We start from the raw sequence: 20675 nt of genomic DNA, 5'->3' as shown, positions 1-20675 counted from the left end.
GCTACATTTTAAGAAGACAGAAAGAGTTGCTGTTATTTTTTTACAAATATAGGCCATTCATTCAATATTTGATTTTTCCAATAAATAATTGTTACGTATACACATAGGCTGCTATATCCTACAATAGGCTACTTATAAAAGGTGCATTCAACATCAGGTTACCACTTTACTGTACTAATGAATACGCCTTCAAACCCTATCTCACAAGCACATTTCTATCATGTCATATTTTCCAGAAAGAATGCACCAAAACATCTTTCTATAGGGGACTGGGATTCCCTTAGCTCATAATTTTGTAGTAGAAATCTATGAAATAGAAGCAACCATGTTGGTATTTTATAATACATTTGTAATTTACACTATTAGATTTAGCTGATATGTCACCGTTAACGTATTTATCGAATGCTGATTTTTTATATTGAAAGATTTTGCTCCAAACCCCTCATCTTTACGAATCAATGAAAGCGTGCGTAGACGTCATAGGCGCTCCACATATACCTAGCTCCGTCAAGGACCTAGATATAATTACACTAAATTGGGTATTCATGTTTGTACTTGTGAAAAAAGATTCCATCCTGAAATAATTTAAGTAGTTTCGTAAAGTTGTGTATATCATTTTCGTCGGATATCCAATTGCAATATGAATTTAGATTAAGGGGGGAAACACGCCTATACACTGCACGATTTAGTTGGAGTATTTCTATGGCCATGCAGTCGTGCTCTGACAACTCGTGAACGCGCATGTCAGACGATTCGCTGCAGAGATCCTACCTCGGTTCTACCGAAGCTGTTAGCTAGCTAATCCTGTGATGGTGTTGACAGCAAAACAATAGGGTCTGTTTTAAATGTTGATACAACGAGACAGTCCAATATCTGACTAAAATACATCGAATTAATATCCAAGTATTTGTGGAGAAAGACGCCGCTGGCAGGCCGAGTACAAACGGATGGGATTCCCGGTAGTTCGGAGCTAGATGGAGAAACTGAGAGGGTGGAAGTGTCGGTATTGTAAATAATTAAATATCCATCTGCTGTAAAATTAGAAGGAAAATGCATCTACATCAGGTGCTGACGGGAGCGGTGAACCCCGGGGATTGCTGCTATTCAGTGGGAAGCGTCAATGACATTCCATTCACGGTAAGTTTTATTTTGATTTTGCAGTGACGGTTAGTAGTGATACGATGCGATCGAAGGCTAGCCCACATACAGGCTAGCATGTCTACAGTCGGCTGCACGATATAAGCTGCAGAGAGAGTCACGGATAGTGAATCAAGTCTCGAAGGGTGCCCGTCGGCAGTATTACTCTCTACATCATTCATTCGCTCTGACATCTAGGGTCGACATAGTCGGGGGCAATTTAGTCCTCAAGGTTATATCCCCGCATTCCGAGGATTGCTAGCTTAAGCTAACTAGCTATGTTTATTTGCTGTTTTCAAAGACGGACACTCTCCAATGACCTTTATATCCCGTGTCGCAAGGGTTGGCTATGGAATTCCACTTATGTTTACGGTTACTGCAATAGTTGTATCGTAGATAACTGATCAGTCGTCAGTTTCCATTGCAGCATCTCATTGGGTCGTGTTTAGATTGGAATGCCGCACCTAACCTAGAGCCAACGCTTTTTGGGGATATGTGTAAGCTATCTCGCTAACATTTGGCGTCAGTGCGCTTCACGAATGATCAGCTAGCTTGTCAACCTAGCATCAGCTGTGCGGCCCGTGACGTAGAGCCAGGGGATAGATGGAGTGGAGGGCATCCTTGGACTGCAAATATCATGTCCATTATGTAAGGAAGCACACATTTTGAATGTGTAGGTCCAAATTTAATCAACCTAGTCAATCTTTGAAATATTTGGATCATTTTCAGTTATCTGATGTTTAAAAGGAATAATAAATACTTTGTAATGAGAAAATCAATGAGAAAGGGATCTCTTGTTTGAATATCTCACTATAAGGCTCTTGATCTGAGAAATAATGATTTCTTTTGGTGACAATGTTTTTTTTCTTCCTGTTATTTTCTTTTGGTTAGTGATTGTGTAGACTCTTGATTGCTCGAATAATTGTACATTTTTGCGACCAGGGAGCTTCACTCCATCTGTCTGAGCAAACTGTTGACAATTTTTCTCTGCACACACTGTTGAATAAAGTTGAGTCGATATTCCATTTAGTAGGGTGATGGTGTGTTCCTACTGAGATCTAAGATCATTGCAAGAACAACGATAGCGATGTATTAGTTATTGAACAGTTACAGTAAACAACCACCACTCACGAACAAGGGCTGTTTGTTTTGGCCTTGAAGTGAAACCAGGAATGTATATTTCAAACATTTCCACATTATGTAATCGTTTCAGAAAGAGGATCTGAAAGCCATTGGCAGCCCACTGAGTGTAACCAAATTGGAGATTGAAAATGTTTGAAAACAGCATGCATACTGTCATTATTAAGAACATGATCAGTGAACCAGTGCAGTGGTTTGATTCGGCTTGATAACATACAGTACATGAGATGGTGGGGATTGAGTTGTATCAGTTAAAACCAAACGCATGATTGTAGAAGTCTGTTGTGTTTGTAGAAATGAAGCCTTGTGCCAGGTCCTTCCTCGCCTGAAAGCTGTGAGCCAAATCCTTTCTGGTCCTGCTACGCTGTTCCTGCTGCTTGTTAGACAGGTGCTGGGCTTGGGTGCTTACGCACGCACACACACACACACACACTCTCACTCCCAGAGCTCATCCAGAAAGAGTGTGTTCTTGTGAGATGTGGGACGGTCACTCTCCTGCATGTTCTTACAGAAAGGCCAGTTTGCTGTGGGTTCCCTAGTACACACAGTCCATGACTGTGTGTATGAGAGACATGACAAACCCCATAACGTGACATCCCAAGCTGTTAAACTCACACTAAGCCCTCAGGTCCTTGTCCTTTGTGACAGTGCAGGCATGGACAGGCCCTCTGGTTCCAGTCTGGCCAACACTGCCTTATAGGCAGCCATGTTTACGACCATGATCACAGCTCTATGCTTTGATCTGTGATAGGGACTCAGTCCAATGCCTGGACAGTAGCTGCACTGGGCACTTTAGTCCTGAACACAGATCAGATATGTTATTCTTTATCTTCTCATCTCGCCATTCTAGTCAAGAGTTTTTTGTTGTTGTTGTTGACAGCAGCCTAATGTGATCCCTAGCGGAGATGAGAAGGTGAGGTAGCAGATGTGGTAGAGCAATGCGCTTGTGTGATTAAATTAGTCACAGGAATCAGTGACATTTGGGTGGAAGCAGAAGTTGTCTCTCTCTGGCTGTTTTTCTCACTCGTTCTCATCCTGCTTCTTTCTTCCTCTTTCTCTCTCCTTCTGTCAGCCTGTTTTTGTTCCTGCTCTCCCCACATGGTCGAGCAGGAACAGGGAGGTTTATCTTGGCGTAATGTGGGGGAGTCAGGTGGCTGAGCGGTGAGGGAATCGGGCTAGTAATCCGAAGGTTGCCAGTTCGATTCCCGGTCATGCCAACTGACGCTGTGTCCTCGGGCAAGGCACTTCACCCTACTTGCCTCGGGGGAATGTCCCTGTACTTACTGTAAGTCGCTCTGGATAAGAGCGTCTGATAAATGACTAAATGTAAATGTAATGTGTTGTGGTTCAAACACCAGCTTGGTCTAAGTCTCCCCCTCCATTATTCAATCAGCATTTAAGATCCTGCTATCTAACAAGGTGTGAGTCCAACCGTCTCCTATCAATAATGAACCAGTCCCATCTAAACAGCAGCACCAGGGGCCTACCACAAACACAGATCCAGCAGTACAGGACAGCACTCCCCCAAGTGACATTGAGATTAGCGAGTATTGCTAATTTGACGAATGCTAACCGGAACCCAGCGTTGGTTAAAGCTAGGATTAAGGCAGGCGTAAGATGATTCTAGGTGTGTATCTGCTAGTCTGCAGGCCTGCGTGTGTGTGTGTACTTGACTGTGTGTTGAGTGTGTGTGTACTTGACTGTGTGTTGAGTGAGTGAGTGAGTGAGTGTGTGTGTGTGTATGTATGTGTGTGTGTGTTTTGAAGGTTAGCCTTTATGTGTGGTGGGTGATGTGTGTGTGTGTGTGTACTTGACTGTGTGTTGAGTGAGTGAATGAGTGTGTTGAAGGCTAGCCTTTATGTGTGTTGTGTGTCAGTGTTTACTCTGAACAGAGAGCGCATCAGCAGGTCTGCTGTACTACGTTTGGGCCTCATTCGTTGCCAGTGCAGTTGGTGTCAGGCTATCCAGCATTTAAGCTTGTCGTTAGTTCCTTCATCACTGTATCTGTGATATGATGAGATGCATGTGTGACGTAACGCCACAAAAACAGACATGCTCCAGGCCGGGATAAACAGACCTGCTGTGTCTGGGACTCACATTTCTATAGGTCGATGAGTGATACCATGCACCCAATCAGGTTCAGCCGACATAGGCTTACACCTTCCTAGCCTCTCCGGTTCCCACGTTCCTGCATGCACGTAGAAAGGTTAACAAGGAGTGGAGGACTGGTCAATGCTAACTTACTTAGACCCAGCTCAGCGCATGCTCCCCAGCCTCCCTGTCAGTCAGCCCTGTGGGGAAAGACTCTCCATCATGCAGGGCGTGTCCTTGTGTGGCTGGCGCAGGTGTTCAGAGGTTCTTGACAGAGTGTGACGGTGACTGCTTCTAATTCATGTCATAATGTGCAGCAGCTTTCGCTGCAGTAATTCAAAGGAATGGGCTGCACACCTTCCCTCCCTCCCTCCCTCCCTCCCTCCCTCCCTCCCTTCCCTCCCTCCCTCCCTCCCTCCCTCCCTCCCTCCCTCCTTCCCTCCTTCCCTCCCTCCCTCCCTCCCTCCCTCCTTCCCTCCCTCCCTCCCTCCCTCCCTCCACCTCTTTATCCACATAATAATGGGCCGTATTACTGTCACGCCAGCCTGCGTGAAATGAGCCCCCCTGTCCCACACACAGCACGGCGTCCCCAGCCCCGCGTCATGCCCCGTCTGGGCTCCAGCCCCGCGTCATGCCCCGTCTGGGCTCCAGCCCCGCGTCATGCCCCGTCTGGGCTCCAGCCCCGCGTCATGCCCCGTCTGGGCTCGGCTGCAGCGTTGTGTTTACCACTGGCTGCTACTCTGTCACATGGTGCTTCCTAGCCTCTCCGGTTCTCATGAATAATGGACGAGCCCCTCTCCCTGTCGCCCTGGCCGTGCCCCTCAGCTCGCAGGGCAACAGGTGCTGCAGTGATCCTCAGGTCTGGCCTCAGGTCCAGAGTCAACTCACATACTCCCCCCTCTGCCCAAATACGCGGCCCTCCGAGGGGACACAGCTCAGAGGAGTGGGAGCCTGGAGGTTACAGCGTTGGTTGGAGATGTGGTTGGGGTTCATCCACAGTTCCTGGCTGGGTTGTGCTCGTCCAGTCAGAGCGGGCCCAGGGGGCTCCACATGAAGCTCTCAGACACTAGTGTGACTCCCGAGGCCAGCGTTCCCTGCTGGCTCTCTGGGTAGAGCACCACATAGCATAAGGCCTTGCCGCAGGGGCACGGGTTCGATTCCGGTCCGGGCCATTTCTTTCGTGTCATCTTCTCTCCCTCTTCCTGTCAGTCTTTCACTGTCTTTGTGATCGAACAGGGAACCCCCTCACACCTAAGTTCCTACAGTATTCCACATTTCATTTGTAGCAAGAAACAATTGTAATAAATCCGCTATTTCTTAAATGTACCAATTCTGAAGACGTGTCATGCAGTAGGAAGTGCTGTGAAATTCACCCGGTCGGTTGCTAGGCAAGCCAACACAGTCCAGGAAGTCTTTGAGAATATTGTGTCCGGATAATTACATTGTAAACCAATGCCTTTATTTGGTACGAGACATGTTATTTGACTGCAGATAACAATATTTAGCCCATTAGGCTAATGACTGTGTGCACACAGTTAATAATAACTAAACAACAAAGATAATAGGATTTTAGACAGGTGAAAACCATAATGACATATCCACAGTCCCATAATCATCTCTGTCTCCTTGTCCTGCAGGCTTATGGCTCAGGCTGCGACATCGTGATTCTGGCCAGTGATTTTGAGTGTGTTCAGATCATCCCAGGAGCCCAGCATGGAAACATACAGGTGGGCTGTGTGGAGTGCTCCCACCAACTTGGCAGGGTAAGACACACACACACACTTACACACGCACACAAACACACTTACACATGCACACACACACACTTACACACGCACACACACACACTTACACACGCAGTTACACACACGCACACAAACACACTTACACATGCACACAAACACACTTACACACGCACACACACACACTTACACACGCACACAAACACACTTACGCACTTACACACACACACGCACACACGCAGTTACACACACGCACACACACACTTTTACACACACACACACTTACACACACACGCACCCACACACAGACACACACAAAAGCACTTTTTCAGTTGCAGATCTTGGATGACGTAATGGAGCTGATGACAGAGGTATACATTTTGAATGGGATATCTTTATTCATGTCAAAGAAAAATGTCCTCGTCCCTGCTCTTGCTTCTGGTCTCTCCACTCTGAGCTCTCCTACGGGAGAAACTCGACAGTAACAGTGTGAGTAATGTTGTGGTGATGGACACAGCTTTTTAATTTTAGATTGCCGCGTCCTATGGGAACATAGTCTGCATCTTTGAACCAATTGCTGCCAACCCAAACAAACGCCACAAGGTGAGCTGTGTGGATGAGTGGGTGTGTGGATGAGTGAGTGAGTGGATGGATGGATGAGTGAGTGGGTAGGTGCATGGATGAGTGGGTGGATGAGTGGATGAGTGAGTGAGTGAGTGAGTGGGTGGATGAGTGAGTGAGTGGGCGGATGAATGAACGGATGAGTGAGTGAGTGAGTGGGTGAGTGAGTGAGTGGATGAGTGAGTGAGTGGGTGGGTGGGTGGATGAGTGAACGGATGACTGTGTTTTTGAGAGAGAAGGGGAGAGTGTTGGAATAGTGATATTGTGAGGCGGCGGGGGAGGGGGAGGGGGAGGGGGAGGGGGAAGAAACGTCAGTGTTAAATGATGTATGACACGAGAGATCCCTCCTCCTACCTCTCTGCGCTCCAAACGTTATTGATGTACGGAGACAATAGGATTCTGAGTAGCTGGTGTTTTTAACACACCAGACAGGAGCGAATGCCACCCAGTAGGAATACTTAGTGAGTTTGTGTGTGTGTGTATGTGTGTGTGGGTGTCTGGAAGGGTGTTTTGTATTTTTTTGGCGTAAGTGTCTTAGTGTGCCTGTAGGTACTGCATTATTAACACCTCCCTACCATGGCGGGTCCTGAGTGTTTAAACTCTCCACAGATATATTCCTGATGAGAATCACTAACGAGTCTTAGCTTAAATGCAGTTGTGTTACCTTACATAGTTATTTTGCACAGTGTGTGTGTGTGTGTGTGTGAATGAGTATGCTTGTTGACCTGCTCTCCCCTGTCTCCTGTGCTTCCACTAACAGCAACTTAACTACCAGTGGCAAAAGACTGGACAATTCTTCCTCAATGCCATCACCTACAACCTGGCTTGGGACCCACAAGGTAACTGTGTTTCACTAACTGACCACACACCGTCTCCTCCTAGTGCATCAGTCGCCTGCTTGTGTGTTACACTGAGTCGCGTGTGTGTGTGTGTGTCTAGTGTGTGTGCGTCTAGTGTGTGTGTGTGTGTGTGAAGGAAAGGGGGTCGTGTGTGTGTAATGCTGATGTGTGTGTGTGTGTGTTGCCAGGTAACCGTATCCTGGCAGCGACAGAGCGTCTGCAGCTTTGGGCCCCCCCGTCCACAGACGTCCTCATAGAGGAGGAGGACGGACAACTCACCGACGACAAGCCTCATCCCAACCTGAACGACTGGAACTGTGTGTGGCAGTGCAAGTAGGTGGCCACGCCCGCGTGTGTGTGGACGTGTCTGTGTGTGTGGACGTGTGTGTGTGGACGTGTGTGTGTGGACGTGTGTGTGTGGACGTGTGTGCGTGTGTGGACGTGTGTGCGTGTGTGGACGTGTGTGGACGTGTGTGTGTGTGGACGTGTGTGTGTGTGGACGTGTGTGTGTGTCTGTGTGGACGTGTGTGTGTGTCCGTGTGGACGTGTGTGTGTGTGTGTGGACGTGTGTGTGTGGATGTGTGTGTGTGTGGACGTGTGTGTGTTTGCATAAGAATGTACCCAGCAGTTGTACCCAGGCCTCTGTTGACCCCAAGTCAACTGTGGAGTCACATGACACCCACAGCTCTGGGTTGTGTCATTGTGAACGAAGAAGTGGATCGGAATGAGGAAGCCTGAGTGAGAACTGCCTTCCAACGCCGATGCCCGTTGGCCCGCGAAACAGGAAGCGCGCTTTGCTGAGTTGTTGTTGTCTCTGCCTCAGGACGGCCGCGGCGGTCCACATCACCAAGTGGTCCCCAGACGGGGAGTACTTTGCCACGGTGGGGAGGGAGGACTGCCTGCTGAAGGTGTGGTACCCCACCACAGGGTGGCGCTCTGCCGTGGTGCTCCCCGACCCCGCCGATAAGAGGGCGCCTCTCGTCCACTTCTCCTTCGTGTACCTGGCCCACCCCCGCTCCGTCACCGGCCTGTCCTGGAGGAAGACCAGCAAGTACATGCCCAAGTGAGACCACGTCCTCTCATGGCTCTCTCTGGAGGGCACACTGGAAACTGGTCCATCCGTCACAACTCTAGGTCTCATGGTGTGTGTGTGTGTGTGTGTGTGTGTGCAGGGGCTCTGTGTGTAACGTGCTGCTGACCTCCTGTGAGGACGGGGTGTGTCGTGTGTGGTGTGAGACCCTGCTGCCTGAGGACAGTCTGCTGGGGGGGCAGATCTCCGAGAACACACACTCCTACAGCTCCAGCCTGCCCGGCCTGGGGGGCAACAAGGACAAGATCCAGCACGCTCTGGAGGTACACACACACACATACACACACTCATGCACTCTTACATACACTCAAACACTCGTACACACACACTCAAGCATGTCCCTGTTCTAGAAATGTACAAATCTGCAAATATCAATTAAAAATACATCATTTAATTATTATTTTTTGTTCTACCCTCTTCCTCCTGGCATCTGATTGGCTCTCGCTGTGCAATGATTCTATTGGCTAGTCGATCCACCAATTGAAGCACCTTCGTCGTGGCAGGCGGAGGTCGTCCGCCCTGGTGGCACACACCGAGCTGCTACCCTCCCAGCTGGGCACCCAGGACACACACACACACCGCCACATCACACACTACGCCAACGCGCTGTGTCACTTCCACATCTCTGCCAGCATCAACCCCAGCACAGGTAGGCTGCTTCACTCGGTCTTGATCCCAGATCACAAGAGTTTCACTCCGCCCACTCACCCTGCCTCTCCCTGCCTCTCTCCCACCAACCCACCCTCTCTCTCTCACCCTGCCTCTCCCTGCCTCTCTCCCACCAACCCACCCTCTCTCTCACCCTCCCTCTCCCTGCCTCTCTCCCTCTCTCACCCACTCACCCTCTCTCTCTCACCCCCTCTCCCTCCCTGTCCCCACCCTCCCTCTCTCTCCCACCAACTCACCTTCTCTCTCTCACCCTCTCTCCCTCCCTCTCCCTGCCTCTCTCTCCCACCCACCAACCCTCTCCCTCCCTCCCAGACATCCCTGCGGTGCTGGCTGAGTCGGCGGTCTTCAGTCCGGACGATGGGAGTGGCGGTGGAGGCTTCGTGGTCCACTGGCTCAACAACAAAGACCTGAGCTTCACCTCGTCCATGGACCTGTTCATGCTGCAGCTCCGCAAGCTGTCTGAGCAGCATCTGGAGCACACCACCGAGGACCCCCTCGACCCGGACGGCTCCCCCATGAAGTTTGACTTTGGTACGCTCCCGGCCTTGAGATTCGGTTGAGTTTCTATGACGCATTGTCCTGAGTTTTCCTGTCAGGGCGTGTGCTGTGTCGCGTGTGTCCTGGTTGTGTGGAGTTTGTTTCTTGTGTGTCAGGATCTTGGTTTGAAAGTTGTTTTGTGTGCCATCTAAATATGATTGATCGATAGATTCACATTCATATTACATAATGGACATCTGTTTCAACTCCACGGTGGGATGGAATATCGACACTCGAACGTTGCCGTGCAACCAGAGAGAGACGTTTGGTTTTCATATTGCAGCGACTCTTTCACACGCTTCATCCGCCAGGCTAATATGAGGTGTGCAAACCCTCCCTTCACTCCCCAGACCTGGATGACATGTCGGACAAGGCCTCGTCCGAGCAGGGGGAGGAAGTGGAGCAGGAGGGCAGCACCAAGGCCTCGTCCCCGGGCTCCAGCAGCAGCGTGCCCCTGCCCTCCATGCTGCTGGAAAGGAAGATGGAGACCCTGCTGCTGGAGTGGAACAGGAGCGCGGACATGCTGTTCACCATCCACCCCACGGACGGCTCCTTCCTGGTGTGGCACGTCAAGTACCTGGATGAGTTCATCCAAGGCATCTTCAGACAGGTTCAGGTAGGTTAGACACGGGCCCAAACACCCCAGCTCACACACACACACACACACACACACACCAACCATGAGCACATACACATAAGCACACACATGCTCACCCACACGGTAGTTCAATTTGTGATTGTGTTCTTCTGAACAGAGATGAAGTGAGACAGTGATTCCTCAAGCATTACAAACAAGCCTCCCTCTTCCTCCTCCTCCTCCTCCCTCCCTCCCCAGGTGTCCTTTTCCTCCCGTATCCCTGTGGCGTTCCCCACAGGTGACGCCAACTCCCTGAGTAAGAACATCCTGATGTACGCGTGCAGTGTCCCTGAGGCTGAGGTCCCCGGGGCGGGCGAGCAGGGCAGGAGGGGCCGGCGGGTCCCCCGCTCTGCCTCCATCTCTGCCGGGCTGGGCTCCCCTGCCCTGGGCCCCAGCCTCAGCCTCACCCCCGGCATCGGCCCTGCCGTCATGATGGTGTCCAAGCACGTGGACGGGTCCCTCAACCAGGTGAGGCGGCTTAGAGGAGGGGGGGGGGGCGTTACAGAGCGGAGGGAGGGAGGCGGGGGGGGAGGGAGTATATAACGAAGAAACGTGATCAGTTTATAAATCGATACATATCGTTAGATATCGTTGGATATCGTTATATATAGCGTTGGATATCGTTAGATATATCGTTTAGAAATATCGTAGATATCGCATGTGGTGACGACTTCTTCTCGATTCCGTTTCCCCCTCCTCCAGTGGTCGGTGACGTTCGCCGAGCTCTCGGCCTTCTCCAACGTTCTGACCGTGTCCCACAAGTTCCGCTACTGCGGCCACCGATTCCACCTGAATGACCAGGCGTGCCACACAGTCCTGCCCCTGCTGCTGACCTCCTCTCACCACAACGCCCTGCTCACCCCACCCTCCGCCCCCGGGGCCCCTGACGTCGACCAGCCCCCCGTCCTCGCCCCCTCTAAGGGGCTCCACAGGTAGCGATTGAGGGAGGGGGGTGGGAGGTAAACAGGCAGATAAAGATGGATACAATTGACGCATGATGATCGCGTAACTCGCTTTTCATAGCAGTGCATAGTACAGTATTCCAAGGAATACCGTTTTTGGCGATAACTTGAAATCATAGTCTGTGTGCATGTGTAGTATTGTTAGTATGTTTTAACACATGTTTTTGACGTGTTCTGTAGGAAACACCTGCGCAACGCCGCCACGAGAACCTTCCATGACCCGAAGGCCATCTACAGCGAGCTGATCCTGTGGAGGGTGGACCACATCGGCCCTCTGTCCTGCACCGGGGGGGTGTCAGAGCTGGCCAGGATCAACTCCCTCCACACCTCCGCCTTCAGCAACGTGGCCTGGCTGCCCACCCTGGTCCCCAGCTCGGTCCTAGGTTGGCATACACACACACAAACACACACACACCCTGGTCCCCAGCTCGGTCCTAGGTTGGCATACACACACACAAACACACACACACCCTGGTCCCCAGCTCGGTCCTAGGTTGGCATACACACACACAAACACACACACACCCTGGTCCCCAGCTTGGTCCTAGGTTGGCATACACACACACAAACACACACACACCCTGGTCCCCAGCTCGGTCCTAGGTTGGCATACACACACACAAACACACACACACCCTGGTCCCCAGCTCTGTCCTAGGTTGGCAAACACACACACACACACCCTAGTCCCCAGCTCAGTCCTAGGTTGGCAAACACACACATCCAGATCCTCCCCTGTATAATTAATGTGTAACTTCTGAGCTATTTATGATTCATGAATACACATGATCTCGGGAAACGCTAGGAAGAAAAGCATGTTCACAAGGGTCTGTTTTGCTGACTCATTCCAGCCCCTGAATAGAGACCAGTTGGTAGGACTGTGCCATCCAAATAAGTAACCGACTGTGAAAAGTCACATTCCTTGAAACGTTCCTTTTAGTCATGTCCAATACACCAAACGTTGCCGTGGCGACCTGGTCGTTCCTCAGCAGCACCATGTGACCTGAGGTTGTGTGCACACGCAGGTACGTACTGCAACAGTGCCAGCGCGTGCTTCGTGGCGTCGGACGGGAAAAACCTGCGTCTGTACCAGGCCGTGGTGGACGCCAGGAAACTACTGGACGAGCTCTCCGACCCCGAGACGTCTGTGAGTCGGCACGCGCACGCTTTCACAGACGCAGTCTAGACACGCGGTCTGACAGGTTTCTCCTCGCGGCGTGCTGTGTCGTTGCATGATCCTGGAGTTTGACTGTGATGGTTCTGTGTTTGCTGTGTAGAAACTAGTGGGGGAAGTGTTTAACATCGTGAGTCAGCAGTCCACCGCCCGACCAGGGTGCATCATCGAGCTAGACGTCATCACCAACCAGGTACGAGGGTGTTCTGTCACACACACACCATCTCATGTTTTACCAGGTTTTCACTAGATAACAAAGTGTTTCTTGTCTTACACAGAGTATGGCATCTTTTTTTGCCTCTCTCTCTCTCTCTCTCTCTCTCTCTCTCTCTCTCTCTCTCTCTCTCTCTCTCTCTCTCTCTCTCTCTCTCTCTCTCTCTCTCTCTCTCTCTCTCTCTCTCTCTCTCTCTCTCTCTCTCTCTCTCTCTCTCTCTCTCTGTCTCTCTCTCTGTCTCTGTCTCTGTCTCTCTCTCTGTCTCTGTCTCTGTCTCTGTCTCTCTCTCTCTCTCTCTCTCTCTCTCTCTCTCTCTCTCTCTCTCTCTCTCTCTCTCTCTCTCTCTCTCTCTCTCTCTCTCTCTCTCTCTCTCTCTCTCCCTCTCTCTCCCTCTCTCTGTCTCTCTCCCTCTCTCTCTCTCTCTCTCTCTCTGTCTCTCTGTCTCTCTCTCTCTCTGTAGTGTGGTTCCAGCACCAGCTGCTGCATGTGTTCCAGGAGGACTTTATCCTGGGCTACCATCCCCAGGAGGAGCCAGAGCTGTTCACGCCTGCCTTCCCCTCCACTGAGGGTACACTCTACACACTACACACACACCACACACACACACGCCTGCCTGCCTTCCCCTCCACTGAGGGTACACTCTACACACCACACACACCACACACACACACGCCTGCCTTCCCCTCCACTGAGGGTACACTCTACACACCACACACACACCACACACACACACGCCTGCCTTCCCCTCCACTGAGGGTACATGCTGCACACTACACACTACACACACACCACACACACACACGCCTGCCTTCCCCTCCACCGGGGGTACACTCTACACACACACTACACACACTATACACACATACTAGACACACTGTACACACACACATTACACATACACAGAGAAATGTGTAAACCAATGCACTGAAAAATCGCAAAGCTCCATGCAGCCATGTTCCTGTGAAGGTGAAAGCCCTGCTCCTGTGCTACAACAGCGTCTCACGAGAGACTGTGTTCCTCCCCCCGCAGTGTACGAGGCCCCTCCCTTCTCAGAGAAGTTCTTCCTGGTGGTGATAGAGAAGGATGCCAACAGAAACTCTATCCTGAAGATGTGGCACCTGCACCTCAAGTCTGTTCACGCCTGCATGGGTGAGTCCCGGCTGCAGGGCCAGTGTGGACAGCCACCCTCCTGTCCACCAGCATGGCACGACACTTACACTGACGTTACACTCGTTTACCTGACGCTTTTAGCCAAAGCGACATGCAAAGAGTGCACATGGAAAGCACTGCCTAATGTGGGTTTGTGTAGCACAAATGTCATTTGACCTGCGTGTTCTGACGCTGTGCGGTGTGTGTGTGTGTGTTCAGACGAGCCGGTGGCAGAGCAGACGTTCCAGAGCCAGCTGATGGTGCCCATGCAGCACCTGAACACCGACTCGTCCCCCGACGCCTCCCCTCTCACCCCCCTGCCGCGCTCGGCCTCCACGGCCAACCTGCAGTCGGCCAGCAAGCTCATCCTCAGCTCCCGCCTGGTCTACAGCCAACGCCTGGAGCTGCCCGCCGGCGTGGAGGTCACCCGGGCCACGCCCTCCGCAGGTGGGCCCACGCGGTCGAATCAAGCGTCCGCTGTCATCAGGAACAGCCCCACCTGTGTGGCGTGTTGTGTTTGTTTACTGTGTCTCTCTCTCCCTCCAGTCACCTTAGCTCCTCCTCCACCTACCTCTTTAAGTGTCTCTCTCTCTCTCCCTCCAGGTCACCTTAGCTCCTCCTCCACCTACCTCTTTAAGTGTCTCTCTCTCTCTCCCTCCAGGTCACCTTAGCTCCTCCTCCACCTACCTCTTTAAGTGTCTCTCTCTCTCTCCCTCCAGGTCACCTTAGCTCCTCCTCCACCTACCTCTTTAAGTGTCTCTCTCTCTCTCCCTCCAGGTCACCTTAGCTCCTCCTCCACCTACCTCTTTAAGTGTCTCTCTCTCTCTCCCTCCAGGTCACCTTAGCTCCTCCTCCATCTACCTCTTTAAGTGTCTCTCTCTCTCTCCCTCCAGGTCACCTTAGCTCCTCCTCCACCTACCTCTTTAAGTGTCTCTCTCTCTCTCCCTCCAGGTCACCTTAGCTCCTCCTCCACCTACCTCTTTAAGTGTCTCTCTCTCTCTCTCTCCAGGTCACCTTAGCTCCTCCTCCACCTACCTCTTTAAGTGTCTCTCTCTCTCTCTCTCCAGGTCACCTTAGCTCCTCCTCCATCTACCCGGTGTGCCTGGCGCCGTACCTGATCGTCACCACCTGCTCCGACTCGCACGTGCGCTTCTGGCGCTGCGCGGTGGAGGGCAGGGAGGGGCAGGCGGAGGGGCAGGCGTACCGCTGGGAGCACTGGGCGCTGCTGAACGAGGAGGAGGACAACAACAGCTCGGTGCGCGTGCCGGGCCGGCCCGTCGCCGTCTCCTGCTCCTACACCGGACGCCTGGCCGTCTCCTTCAAACAGCCGCGGCCTGGACAGGTGGGTTAGGACAGCGGTTCCCAAAGTAGAGGTCGGGACCTCCCGGGGCGGGTCGTGCGACAGCGAGGGGGGGGTCGTGCGACAGCGAGGGGGGGGGTCGTGCGACAGCGAGGGGGGGGTCGTGCGACAGCGAGGGGGGGGTCGCCAGATGATTTCCAGAAATCAAGGAACATTTTATAACGATTAGAAAAAGCATATTTTAGACATGCGCCGGTCGCGAGTCACTGGCACCATTATTTTAGGGGCTGAAATGTTTGGGGACCCCTGGGTTAGGACACCTCGCTCAGGCTTCTGACACTTCTGGAACCTGACTAAACACAACCTGTTCTAGAATATTTTATATTTTAATTATATTTGTTAATATTTACAGAATAACTACTAATATACCACACCCTCTCATGGTTTATTGCTTTTGTAATTTAATCTAAATTAATTAAAATGACATAATCTTTTATTTAAGAAGTAAAAGAAGCTTCATGTTTTGGCTACTCGCAATGTTTTGTGGTTATCTCGTTGTTATGATCAGTGACCTATGCACTTTGTAAAGCTCTCTCTTGGAAGTCGCTTTGGATAAAAGCGTCTGCTAAATGAATAAATGTAAATGTAAATGAAGAGACTGAATATTGTCTTTGTCAGTTTGCTCCCCAGCCGCAGGGCTCAGGAGCGGACTTCTCCATGCACGTGTCCATCTACGAGTGTGAGTCCACGGGCGGGTCAGAGTGGGTCCTGGAGCAGACCCTCCACCTGGACGACTTCACCAGACCCACCTCCACCCTGGACCCCCGCGTCAGCGTCGACTCCAACTTGTTCGTCTACAGCAGGTGTGTGAAGATACAGGATCGGTCTCGCCTGGCCGTGTTTGGATGTGTGTGTCAGTGTGTGTGTGTGGTTGTCTGTGTGTCAGTGTGTGTGTGTGTCATTCAGTGTGTGTGTGCACCAGCGTCCACCAGCTCATCCAGCATCTCCCCGTCCCCTGCAGGTCTGACCTGTACATGAGCCGGGACCAGCGCTCCCCCAACATCAAGCACTACGTCCACCTGGACTGGCTGTCCAAGGAGGACGGCTCCCACATCCTCACGGTGGGCGTGGGCTCCAACATCCTCATGTACGGGCGCATCTCCGGCATGGTCAACGAGCAGCCCTCCGGCAAGGACGGCGTGGCCGTCATCACGCTGCCACTAGGAGGCAGCATCAAGCAGGGCATCCGGTTCCCGCTGGATCCTGCTGAGGACCGTGGACCTGCTGTCCTCGGTGGACGGGACCCCGTCCCTGCCCGTGTCCCTGTCCTGGGTGAGGGACGGCATCCTGGTGGTGGGGATGGACTGTGAGATGCACGTGTACGCCCAGTGGAAGCAGGACAGGAAGCCGGGCGAGGGCGATGGCGGGAGTCTGTCGTCCGCCGACAACATCGCGGGGGTTGAGGGGCGGGCCCGGTCCAAGAGCGTGATGGAGGGGACCACGGCGGTGGACGAGGCGCTCATGGCCCCCGCGGGTCTGCAGGAGGGGGGGCTGTTTGAGGCGGCTCACTCCCTGTCCCCCACCCTGCCGCAGTACCACCCCACCCAGCTCCTGGAGCTGATGGACCTGGGAAAGGTCCGCCGCGCCAAGGTGGGTGGGGGTCTGGGGGGTGGATGGGTGGAGGGGTGTGTGTGGGTGGGGGTCTGGGGGGTGGAGGGGGTGTGTGTGGGTGGGGGTCTGGGGGGTGGAGGGGGTGTGTGTGGGTGGGGGTCTGGGGGGTGGAGGGGGTGTGTGTGGGTGGGGGTCTGGGGGGTGGAGGGGGTGTGTGTGGGTGGGGGTCTGGGGGGTGTGTGCGGGTGGGGGTCTGGGGGGTGGAGGGGTGTGTGCGGGTGGGGGTCTGGGGGGTGGAGGGGGTGTGTGTGGGTGGGGGTCTGGGGGGTGGAGGGGGTGTGTGCGGGTGGGGGTCTGGGGGGTGTGTGCGGGTGGGGGTCTGGGGGGTGGAGGGGTGTGTGCGGGTGGGGGTCTGGTGTCTGGGGGGTGGAGGGGTGTGTGTGTGGGTGGGGGTCTGGGGGGTGGAGGAGGTGTGTGTGTGTGGGGGTCTGGGGGGTGGAGGGGGTGTGTGTGTGGGTGTGTTTGTGTGCGCTTCTTTCTTCGCACGTGCAAGTCTGTCACCTGAATGCACCAGGATCTTGTATTTACCCATTTTATCATCCATCATCCATCCATCCATCCTCCTCCTCCTCAGGCTATCCTGTCTCACCTGGTGAAGTGCATCGCCGGAGAGGTTGCCGTGGTGAGGGACGTGGAGGCGGGCGAGGGCGGGGCCAGGAGGCACCTGTCCAGGACCATCAGCGTGAGCGGCAGCACAGCCAAGGACACCATACTGGCCGGGAGAGACGGGGGGAGAGACTACACCGAGATCAACTCCATCCCCCCGCTGCCCCTGTACGCCCTGCTGTCGGCCGACCTGGACACCTCCTACAAGGGCGGGGACGAGGGGGCCAAGGCCGGCATGGAGGGGGAGGGGCCTCAGACCAGCGCGGAGAACCAGTATTCTGATCTGTTCCAGGTACGCTTGCAGCGTGGCCCGGGTTCGAATCCGGCCTCGGCACTTTGCTGCATGTCTTTGCTCTCTCTCTCTCTCTCTCTCTCTGTCTCTCTCTCTCTGTCTCTCTCTCTCTCCCCCTCCCTCTCTCTCTCTCTCTCTCTCTCTCTCTCTGTCTCTCTCTCTGTCTTTCTCTCTCTCCCTCTCTCTCTCTTTCCCCCTCCCTCTCTCTGTCTCTCCCTCCCTCTCCCCATCCCTCTCTCTCCCTCCCTCTCTCTCTCCCTCTCTCTCTCTCTCTCTCTCTCCCCCTCTTTCTCTCTCTCTCTCCCTAGCTTTCCTGTCACACTTCACTTGAAACTTGCAAATGAGGCAGAAAAATGCCCCAAAATATATCTTTTGAAAATGCCTAACACCCCCCTCCACCCTCCTCCCCAGGTGCAGGCAGTGACCACGGACGACTTTGTGAACTTCGCCACAGAGAAGGTGGAGAAGAAGTCTCGGGTCATCAACCTGTCTCAGTACGGATCCACGTACTTCGGACCGGAGCATGCCCAGGTACGCACCTGCTCGGCTTTGGCTCAGTGGTTAGAGCTTTTGACTGCAGGTTCAAATTCTCCTCTGTACGTCGCTTTGGTTAAAAGCATCTGCTAAATGCATATGTTATGATTATTGAATGAAAGCATTATATATAAATACACATTATTATGAAATCAGCACATTATTATTACTATGATTGATGAAGAATGTAACTCTGACCTCCTGCCTCTGTCCTGTCTCTGTCCTGCCTCCGTCCTGCCTCTGTCCTGCCTCCTACCTCCGTCCTGCCTCCCTCCTGCCTCTGTCCTGCCTCCGTCCTGCCTCGCCCCCTCAGGTGTTGTCCAGTCACCTGATGCACTCCAGCCTCCCGGGTCTGACCAGACTGGAGCAGATGTTCCTGGTTGCCCTGGCCGACACTGTGGCCACCACCAGCGCTGAGGTCAGCAGCTCCACTGACAAGCAGTACACAGGTGAGAGTCTGGATGAGACAGGGGGACGGGGGGATGGGGTCTGGGTGTCTTATTCAAGGTATGTAAGGCAAGCCTGACTGTCCGTGAACCCGCTGAAGGCTGTTCTATTTTCGAATAAAAGGCTCAATAAACATTTCTAGAAATAACATCTAATCGTGCTTGAAACTTGATTGTAAGTTTGGGTTTACGGCTGCTTCCACCAGCCATCCCAAACAACTAATCACACACACACACACACACACACACAAGCTCACACACACACACACACACACAAGCTCACACACACACACACACACACACACACACACACACAAGCTCACACACACACACACACAAGCTCACACACACACACAAGCTCACACACACAAGCTTACACACACACAAGCTCACACACACACACAAGCTCACACACAAGCTCACACTCACTAACTCACACACACACACACAAGCTCACACACACAAGCTCACACACACACACACACAAAGCTCACACACACACACACACACACACACACAAGCACACACACAGAGCCACTTTGAACACTTCATAGTTATCTTTGTCTCTCTACCTCCAGTTTCAATCATGTTTATTTAGTCTTTTGGGAGGAAGTGGGGAACAGGAGTGAACAGAGCGTTCCGTGGTTGAGTAAGCATGGAGACGGGGGCCGGGCGGGCTCAGGGACACCACGGCAGGGCTGTCTGGACCTGCACCCACCCTGGGACAGCGCTGGCTGTGGTGCTGGTCCGATGGTGGCTGTGTTCTAACGTGTGTGTGTGTGATGGGGCTCTCTCTCTGCAGGGGGCGAGGCCCTGGATGAGTGCGGCCTGAGGTACCTGCTGGCCATGCGCCTGCACACCTGTCTCCTCACCTCGCTGCCTCCCCTGTACCGCATGCAGCTGCTGCACCAAGGTGGGGCGTGCTCACACACACACACACACACACTTACTGAGTTTGCTTCATCTGCTTCATCGAATGTCGTGTATCACGTAAGAGCTGCAGGGGGTGGAATAGGGTCATTAGGGCTCAATAATTGGGTCAATAATTGGGACCTTTCATTGCTACGCAGCACAAAGTTGTTTTTTTTACGACCTTGAATTGAGTTGCTGCTGTGTGTGTGGTTTCAGTTGGGTAACTTCTTTGTTTGTGTGTGTGTGTGTCCGTCCCAGGCCTGTCGACGTGCCACTTTGCCTGGGCGTTCCACTCCGAGGCGGAGGAGGAGATGCTGAACATGATCCCGGCCATGCAGCGTGGAGACCCCCAGTGGTCCGAGCTCAAGGCGGTCGGCGTAGGCTGGTGGATCCGCAACATCAACACCCTCCGCAAGATGGTGGAGAAGGTAACCTGCCCGACCCTCGCACTCTGCCAGCGCATTCTTCAACGCTTCTATGTCTGACACCAAGGGGAGTCAGGTGGCTGAGCGGTTAGGGAGTCGGGCTAGTAATCTGAAGGTTACCGGTTCGATTCCCGGCTCTGCAAAATGACGTTGTGTCCTTGGGCAAGGCACTTCACCCTACTTGCCTCGGGGGGAATGTCCCTCTACTTACTGTAAGTCGCTCTGGATAAGAGCGTCTGCTAAATGACTAAATGTAAAATGTAAATGTAAATTCCAAGTTGGCAACCACTTCCCACTGCTACACACGTCACGCTACTGTGTGTGTGTGTGTGTTCAGGTGGGCAAAGCTGCCTTCCAGAGGAACAATGACCCCTTAGATGCTGCTCTGTTCTTTCTGGCCATGAAGAAGAAGGCTGTGCTCTGGGGCTTGTTCAGGTAGGATCAGCACACACAGCCCTGACCAGCTACCTAACCGTAACCAACCCCT

General features: G+C 52.8%; 1 protein-coding gene across 1 annotated transcript in view; it reads left to right on the top strand.

The window, feature by feature from the left end:
• Positions 1-752: 752 nt before the first annotated feature.
• The window catches only part of dmxl2 (Dmx-like 2), a 34947-nt gene continuing 15024 nt past the window's right edge, over positions 753-20675 (top strand). The window contains 28 exon segments of the mRNA XM_062471756.1: positions 753-1137; positions 6006-6131; positions 6642-6713; positions 7492-7570; positions 7759-7903; positions 8394-8633; positions 8743-8923; positions 9129-9309; positions 9642-9860; positions 10217-10482; positions 10702-10971; positions 11206-11435; positions 11646-11848; positions 12491-12612; positions 12743-12847; positions 13325-13421; positions 13883-14002; positions 14222-14449; positions 15070-15344; positions 15993-16165; positions 16324-16552; positions 16554-16952; positions 17548-17871; positions 18283-18402; positions 18719-18854; positions 19654-19764; positions 20022-20191; positions 20526-20623. Coding sequence (XP_062327740.1) covers positions 1051-1137; positions 6006-6131; positions 6642-6713; positions 7492-7570; positions 7759-7903; positions 8394-8633; positions 8743-8923; positions 9129-9309; positions 9642-9860; positions 10217-10482; positions 10702-10971; positions 11206-11435; positions 11646-11848; positions 12491-12612; positions 12743-12847; positions 13325-13421; positions 13883-14002; positions 14222-14449; positions 15070-15344; positions 15993-16165; positions 16324-16552; positions 16554-16952; positions 17548-17871; positions 18283-18402; positions 18719-18854; positions 19654-19764; positions 20022-20191; positions 20526-20623 — 5006 coding nt within the window. The 5' untranslated portion in view covers positions 753-1050.

Source organism: Osmerus eperlanus, chromosome 10, assembly GCF_963692335.1.
Source record: "Osmerus eperlanus chromosome 10, fOsmEpe2.1, whole genome shotgun sequence".
In the NCBI taxonomy this organism is placed as follows: Eukaryota; Metazoa; Chordata; class Actinopteri; order Osmeriformes; family Osmeridae; genus Osmerus; species Osmerus eperlanus.
The sequence above is the reverse complement of the archived record's forward strand: the minus strand, read 5'-3'. Positions and strand labels throughout refer to the sequence as shown.